This window comes from Erythrolamprus reginae, chromosome 2 (assembly GCF_031021105.1).
Source record: "Erythrolamprus reginae isolate rEryReg1 chromosome 2, rEryReg1.hap1, whole genome shotgun sequence".
In the NCBI taxonomy this organism is placed as follows: Eukaryota; Metazoa; Chordata; class Lepidosauria; order Squamata; family Dipsadidae; genus Erythrolamprus; species Erythrolamprus reginae.
In genome coordinates this window covers 65257490-65265040 of record NC_091951.1, presented here as the reverse complement: position 1 = coordinate 65265040, position 7551 = coordinate 65257490, and the positions used below count along the sequence as shown (strand labels likewise).

General features: G+C 42.2%; 1 protein-coding gene across 1 annotated transcript; it reads left to right on the top strand.

Moving 5' to 3' along the window:
* The first annotated feature begins 2177 nt into the window (after positions 1 to 2177).
* Positions 2178 to 5527, top strand: LOC139159406 (tigger transposable element-derived protein 1-like). The gene is made up of 3 exons (XM_070736720.1): positions 2178 to 2564; positions 2721 to 3858; positions 5472 to 5527. Exons 1-3 carry the CDS (start codon positions 2178 to 2180, stop codon positions 5525 to 5527), a joined length of 1581 nt encoding a protein of 526 aa, XP_070592821.1.
* Positions 5528 to 7551: the final 2024 nt, after the last annotated feature.

Below are 7551 nucleotides of genomic sequence, written 5' to 3'. Positions count from 1 at the left end.
CGAACGGCGTCGGGAAAGCGAGGTCGGGAGGTTGCGCAATCGGCCATGCGGTCGGAATTTTTCCCGATTTTTTTCTCCACTCGGCTTGCTTTGCTTTGCTTTGCGGGGGCTTAGGGGCGGCCGGGTTGGGGGTTCGGGGGGGAGGGGCTAGGAAGCCCCCCATGCCGGCGGAGACCTTTTAAACCACCCGTGCCGCTTCCCAGCTCAGCCCTGAAGCCAAGCGCAGAAGTTCGCCTTTGGCGCTTGGCTTCAGGGCTCAGCTGGGGAGCGGCACGGGTGGTTTAAAAGGTCTCCGCCGGCATGGGGGGCTTCCTAGCACCCCCCAAACCCGGAGCACCAGCAGCAGCAGCAGCAGCGCCGGGAGAAGCAGCAGGCGGCGCCGGGGACTCCCCATGGTGAGCAGAGGCGGCTGTGGGGCGAGCGAGCAGTGGAAGAAGCGGCGGAGCAGGGAGGGAGGGGCTGCTAGGCGGCCCAAGGAACCTTCCCTTGGTCTTCCCCACCGCCCACGCATGCCAGCAAGAGGGGGAAGACCAAGGGAAGGTTCCTTGGGCCGCCTAGCAGCTGATCTGCTCGTCAGCGCAGCAGCAACGAGCAGACGAAAGGGGAAACCCCGATTCGGCTCCTCCCTGCGCTGCCGAGCAGATCAGCTGCTAGGCGGCCCAAGGAACCTTCCCTTGGTCTTCCCCCTCTTGCTGGCGTGCGTGGGCGGTGGGGAAGACCAAGGGAAGGTTCCTTGGGCTGCCTAGCAGCTGATCTGCTCGGCAGCGCAGGGAGGAGCGGAATCGGGGTTTCCCCTTTCGTCTGCTCGTTGCTGCTGCGCTGCCGAGCAGATCAGCTGCTAGGCGGCCCAAGGAACCTTCCCTTGGTCTTCCCCCTCTTGCTGGCGTGCGTGGGCGGTGGGGAAGACCAAGGGAAGGTTCCTTGGGCCGGTGAAGCAAGCGATCCGGGACTGCCTCGTTTCCTCTTCCCGCCGCCGCCGCATTCGGAGCCCAAGAAAGAGAAGAATGGAGAGAGAGCCGCGCGAGTGATAGGCACCTCTCCCTCTCTCTTTCTCTCGGCGGCGGCAAGGTCGTCAGCTGTGAGGCGCGACTCAGAGAAAGAGAGTGCCTATCACTCGCTGCGGCTGTTGCTGCCGCCACCATCACCCTCCCGCTGCGCGCCGCCTACCGTGTGTGAGAGAGAAAGAGATAGCAAGAGAGGGAGTGAGAGAAAGAGAGAGGGAGAGAGGGGGGAGAGAGAGAAAGAGAGAGGGAGAGGGGGGAGAGATAGCAAGAGAGGGAGAGATGGAAAGAGGAGGGAGAGAGGGGGGGAGAGAGAGAGAGGGAGAGAGAGAGAGGAGATAAAGGAAGAGGATAAATAGAAAGGAAGAGGGAGAAAGAAAGAGGGATAGAAAGAGAGAGGGAGTTGCCTTTCTTTCTTTCTCTCTTTCTTTCTTTTGCTCTCTTGCTCTTTCATTCTTTTTTCTTTCTCTTTCTTTCTTTCTTTCTTTTGCTTTTTCTCCTTCCTTCCCTCCTTCCATTTCTTTCATTCCCCCTCTCTATTTTTATTTCTCTTTCATTTTCTTTCTTTCTTTCTCTTTTTCTTTCTCTCTTTTACCTTCCCTTCCTCTATTTCTTCTTTTCTTTCTCCTTCCTACCTTCTTCCCTCCCTCCCTTCCTTCAGTCCTTCCTCTCTTACTCTCCCCTTTCATAAGTTTCCTTGCTTCCTTCCTCTGTTCCTGTCCCTTCCCCCTTTCTTTCTTTCTTTCTTTCTTTCTTTCTTTCTTTAAAGGAAGAGAAAGAAAGAGAGAGAGAGTGAGAGATGTCCATTGAGCCTTTCTTTCTTTCTTTCTTTCTTTCTTTCTTTAAAGGAAGAGAAAGAAAGAGAGAGAGAGAGAGTGAGAGATGTCCATTGAGCCTTTCTTTCTTTCTTTCTTTCTTTAAAGGAAGAGAAAGAAAGAAAGAGAGAGAGAGAGAGAGAGAGAGTGAGAGATGTTCAGTGAGCCTTTCTTTCTTTCTTTCTTTCTTTCTTTCTCTTTCTTGCTTTCTTTCTTGCTCTTTTCCTTTCTCTCTTTACCTTCCCTTCCTCTAAACTTTCTTACTTGGCTGATTTTAAGTTTTCTGCTTGCAGGCAAGTTGGCTTCCGGTTTTCTCGGTGGTAAAAAAGAGGTCTCGGTGGTGTTGGTGTTTAGAGCGAGCATGGCTCCAAAAAAGGCCGCTGAGAAGAAGAAGAAGGTGATGATACCCATAGAAGCGAAGCAGGAGATCATCAATTTGCACGAAAAAGGGACTCGTGTTGTTGACCTTGCGAGGAAGTTCCAACGCAGCACATCCACCATCTGTACAATCCTGAAGCAGAAGGACATCCTTAAAGGTGTTAAACCAGCAAAAGGTGCGACAATAATTTCCCAACTCAGGACGTCTGTTCATGAAGAGATGGAGAGGTTATTGTTAATTTGGATAAAAGAAAAGGAGCTGGCCGGAGATACAATAACAGAGGCGGTCATCAGCGAGAAGGCTCGTGCGATATTCTTCGATCTGAAGAGCAATGAACCATCCTCGTCGGGAGATCCAGATGAGTTCAAGGCAAGCCATGGGTGGTTTGACAGGTTCAGAAAAAGAAGTGGCATTCACTCAGTGGTTCGGCATGGGGAGGCAGCGAGTGCAGACATCAAGGCAGCGGAGGAGTTTGTTGTGCATTTTGCTAGCCTGGTTGAACAAGAAGGCTATGTCTCTCAACAGATCTTTAACTGTGATGAGACTGGGCTGTTTTGGAAGAAAATGCCCCGTAGGACTTTCATTACTGCCGAGGAAAAGAGCCTGCCAGGACATAAGCCCATGAAGGACCGTCTAACCCTTGCATTGTGTGCAAATGCGTCGGGTGACTGCAAAGTGAAGCCACTTCTCGTGTACCATTCGGAGAATCCTCGCGCGTTCAAGACGCACAAAATCCTGAAGGAAAGACTCCATGTCCTGTGGCGCTCCAATGCAAGGGCATGGGTAACGAGGCAGTTCTTTGTGGACTGGGTAAATCTTGCTTTTGGTCCTACGGTGAAGGAATATCTTTTGGCTAATGAACTCCCCCTACAAGCCTTACTGCTGCTCGACAATGCTCCAGGCCACCCACCTGCTCTTCAAGACGACATCCTTGAAGAATTTCAATTTGTGAAGGTTGTCTTTCTCCCACCCAACACGACTTCAATCCTGCAACCAATGGATCAGCAGGTCATAGCCAACTTCAAGAAGCTGTACACGAAGCATCTGTTCCGCCGATGTTTCGATGTAACAGAGAACACCAACTTGACACTGCGTGAGTTTTGGAAGGATCATTTCAACATCGTTTCTTGCCTTAACATCATTGACCTTGCCTGGCAAGAAGTGTCAAGGCGAAACTTGAACTCGGCGTGGAAGAAGTTGTGGTCTGCTGCTGTTGCACCAAGGGACTCTGTTGAGACCGAGGACATCACCGAGACTGACACCCCATTGGAGGAGATTGTGTCACTCGGTAAGTGTATGGGTCTGCAGGTAGACGAGGGTGACATCAATGAGCTTGTCGAAGAGCATGAAGAACCGCTCTCTACAGAGGACCTGAAGGCGCTCCATGAGATGCAACAGATGGAGATGACCCAAGAGATGAGCAGCAGTGAGGAAGAGATGCAGGAACTACCGAAAGCCATTCCTACCAGTGAGATAAAAGTGATGCTAGCACAATGGGAGAACGTTGTCAGTTTTGTGGAAAAACATCACCCAGAGAAAGTAGCCACGAGTCGTTCAGCAGCACTTTTCAGTGACACCTCATTGACTCACTTTCGGAACATTTTGAAAAGCAGGCAAAAGCAGATGTCATTGGACACATTTTTTACAAAAAGAGCTGCTCCAAGTGAAAGTGCAGAAAGTGCAGCCAAAAAGGCAAAAACAGATGATTAGGCTAGCTACTGTGTACATATGTAAATTTAAAAGTTTAAGAAAGTTTACAAGTTCAGTTTATTCATTTATATGTACATGTACATTTTTTCATTAAAAACATGTATTTTTGCATAATTTAGACTAACTTTGTGATTTTTTTGAGGGCTGGAACCAATTAAAATGATTTACATTAATTCCTATGGGGAAAAGTCATTCGAGATAAGAGCTGCTCGACTTAAGAGCACAGGTCCGGAACGAATTAAACTCGTATCTCAAGGTACCACTGTACAACTAAGGTAAAAAAAAATTCTTCTACGTTTCATGTTCAAATAACAAGACTGGAGTAAAAGAAAGTGAAAAGTTAAAGAATTTTCTGAAGCAAGGCGAAAGTGAAAGTTGTCTAAAACATTGTATCCAGGCGCGAATCAACAGCCGGATCTTATTTCCATCACTTTCACTTATTGTTTTGACTTTGAACTTGGACTGTTAAACGTTTGAAAAAACAGAGAAAACTTGCAAAAGAATTAAAATGAGACTTTAAAAGATTGAATAGCAACAAACTGAAATTATTTGGCTAAATGTGTTTCCTCTTTTCTCCGTGAGATAACTTGTTACTAAAACACCAGAAAATGAATCCTGGGCTCTAATTTACGCAGCAGAAGGATTTAACTGTACAAAACCTATTGCAAATTTTTAATAAACTTTTAACAAAAGAAGATGAAATAAATTGAGATAAATACACAAGAAGGATTCTCTTCTCTTTTCCTCTTTGGATTATAAGTTTTTCGATTACTTGATCGTTCACATCTGGATTACTTCGTTTGGATTACTGGCTGTTTCGTCGGATTCGTAGCAGAGAGGCTGTTTATTCTGTTCTGAGCTGCGAGAGACGGATTGACTCCATTTTAACACCAGATAGATATACTAAAACTACTTTGAAATTCGAGACTTTATAAACTTTGAAAAGCCTAAACTTTATTCCCATCACTGCTGAAATAATTGGAACTTCTTCAAATTAACTTTCTTTTATAAACAGAAAAGATCTTCAATCAACATAATCACTTTAGAATATTAAATAGCTGAATTTCGCTTCTTGTTTCTTTTTTATATCCTAATTTTTTGTAATTTTTAAAAAAATTTCCTTTTCTTTTCTATACCTACATTTAGATTAATATATGCACTGCTAATAATCCTTGGTCCTTTGTTCTATTTTAACTAAATTAAAAAAAACCCTCCCCTTTTAGATTGTTTTCCTCCCTTTATTCTTTTTTCATTCTTTTCTCTATTTCTTTCTTTCTCTCTTATTCTTATTCTATATAAATCTTATATACATTTTTCTTATTCCCTTCCTCTCTCCTGTACTTTTATTCTCCTTTTTCTGTTGTGCCAAATCCTATTTTTTTTCTTTTTCTATATTTCTTGGTTTACGTTAAATTGTACTGAAGGTTATTTTATTTTATTATTTTACTTTTTTCTTCATAAGCATTTAATTTAGAGTAATAAGACAATATAAGGTGATATTTGTTTAAAATTATAATATTGATTATACTTGCAATTTAAGTGTTTTTTTAAGGGAATTTGTTTTAGAAATTGACCGAATACGTTTGAAATTTGTAGTGATTCTCTACATATCGCTAACATAAAATAACACCAACGGTAAATTTAAGAATGTCGAGTACTTCTACTTTTACTAAAACAATTAAGAAACAAACGTCTGTGGCATCATAGCCCCAAGGATCACCCCATTCTTCCCCGGCACACCAGGTATTGTCTGTAACTATGTCTACCAAGGAGAAGGAGAAAGAAAAGCCACAACAATCCACACTTACTACAATACAAGATACATTGAATGCATTGAAAGACTTCATGCTCCAATCACAAAACGATGCATCCCAGCAGAGAGAAGCCATAAAAGCAGAAATGGCTGAGATGAAGGCAGATACAGCAGAGATGAAGGACCAGATGAAGGAGATTAAACAAACTTTGAAGGAGAGTGAAGACCGAATGAAAGTAGTTGAAGAAAAAACAGAGAAAATTGAGAAAAGAATGGATCATCTTGATGACAGAGCGAATCTGCGTTATAGAAGATATGATGAATCGATCACACACTTGGAAATGCAACGTGCTTCGTATGGGCTACGGTTTCAAAATATTATAGAAGAGAAGGATGAAGACTTAAAGGCCACTATGGCCGAAATTATTGGAGGAATTCTACAAATGGATTCTGCAGAAATAATAAAAGAAATCGATGAAGTTTACAGAATTTCTAATAGCTACATTTGTCACCATAATGTGAGCCGCCCCGAGTCTTCGGAGAGGGGCGGCATACAAATCCAAATAATAAATAAATAAATAAATAAATAATCTTCCAAGATAGATTCATATCAAATTTGTAAGAAGAACGCTGAGAGATGACATTCTACATTGGGCAAGATCTGGACAACTGCAATTTAAGGGCAAAGATATAAAAATATTGAAACAGGTTCCAAGAAGCGTCAGAGAGAACAGAAGAGACTACCACTTCTTGACCAAAATTTTGATTAAAGAGAATATAACTTTTCATTGGCTTATTCCACAAGGACTGTCATTGACATGGAAATCTACAAGATACAAATTGGAAAATCTAGATCAAGCAAGAGACTTTTATGAAAATAGTGGAATAAGCCAAATGGAGCAGATAACAAAAGAACTGACAGCACTGCAGGTGGAAGCTATGGGGGCTGTATCACAAGAGCAAGAACAGGACCAAGGCACGAGAAGAAAGCAACCGCAGCGCGAAACCAAAAAATACAATAAATGACTACATTGAGTGATTTAAAAATCTTCTCTGTAAATGTTAATGGACTAAATGAACCAAAAAAAAAGAAAGCAAATGTTTTCTAAAATCAAGAACCAAAAGGCTCAAATTGTGATATTACAAGAAGTACATATAAAAAAAAGCAATCGGAACTTATTATTAATACTAAAATTGGAAACATGTATGCTGCATTAGCAGACCAAAGAAAAAGAGGAGTAGCGATGTATGTGGAGAACTCTATAAATTCCAAACAATTATTTAGTGATGATGAAGGCAGAATTCTGATTGTCCAAGTTAGTATTGAACCTAGACCTCTTACTTTTGTTTCTGTATATGCCCCAAATGAAGACCAAATGACATTTTACAAAAAATTGCATCAAAAAATTATTGAACTAAATGTGGAAAATATGCTAATTATTGGAGATTTTAATGCTATTTCAAATAGACAATTGGATCACTCGGGAGGGGAAAAAAACAATAAAAAGAAAAAAGAACCTATTACCCTCCACTTTCCAAAAAATGAAAACAGAATTATTATTGAATGATATTTGGAGGGAAAGATATCCCCAAAAAAGGCAGTATACTTTTTATTCAAATCCCCATAAAATTTGGACGAGAATAGACATGATATGGGCTCCGAAAATAACAGCAGAATATATAAAAGAGGTTGAGATAGACGTCAACACATGGGCGGACCATAATGCAGTAATAGTTTATATGAGAAACAGCAAAAAGCGCTATAATTGGCAAATGAATAGAAATATTCTGAAAGAGAAAGAGTATAAAGATTGGATTGAGAAAGAATTAAAAATATTTTTTGAAATTAATAAAACCACAGACACTACTCCCCAAAATTTATGGGATGCAACT

What these genes read in the sequence shown, in the direction of transcription:
- LOC139159406 (XM_070736720.1), top strand. Translation starts at nt 2,178, where the DNA reads ATGGCTCCAAAAAAGGCCGCTGAGAAGAAGAAGAAGGTGATGATACCC. An exon ending in GAGATCCAGATGAGTTCAAG is followed by an intron (nt 2,565 to 2,720) that starts GCAAGCCATGGG and finishes GTCTCTCAACAG; the next exon opens with ATCTTTAACTGTGATGAGAC. An exon ending in TACAAAAAGAGCTGCTCCAA is followed by an intron (nt 3,859 to 5,471) that starts GTGAAAGTGCAG and finishes AATTTGTTTTAG; the next exon opens with AAATTGACCGAATACGTTTG.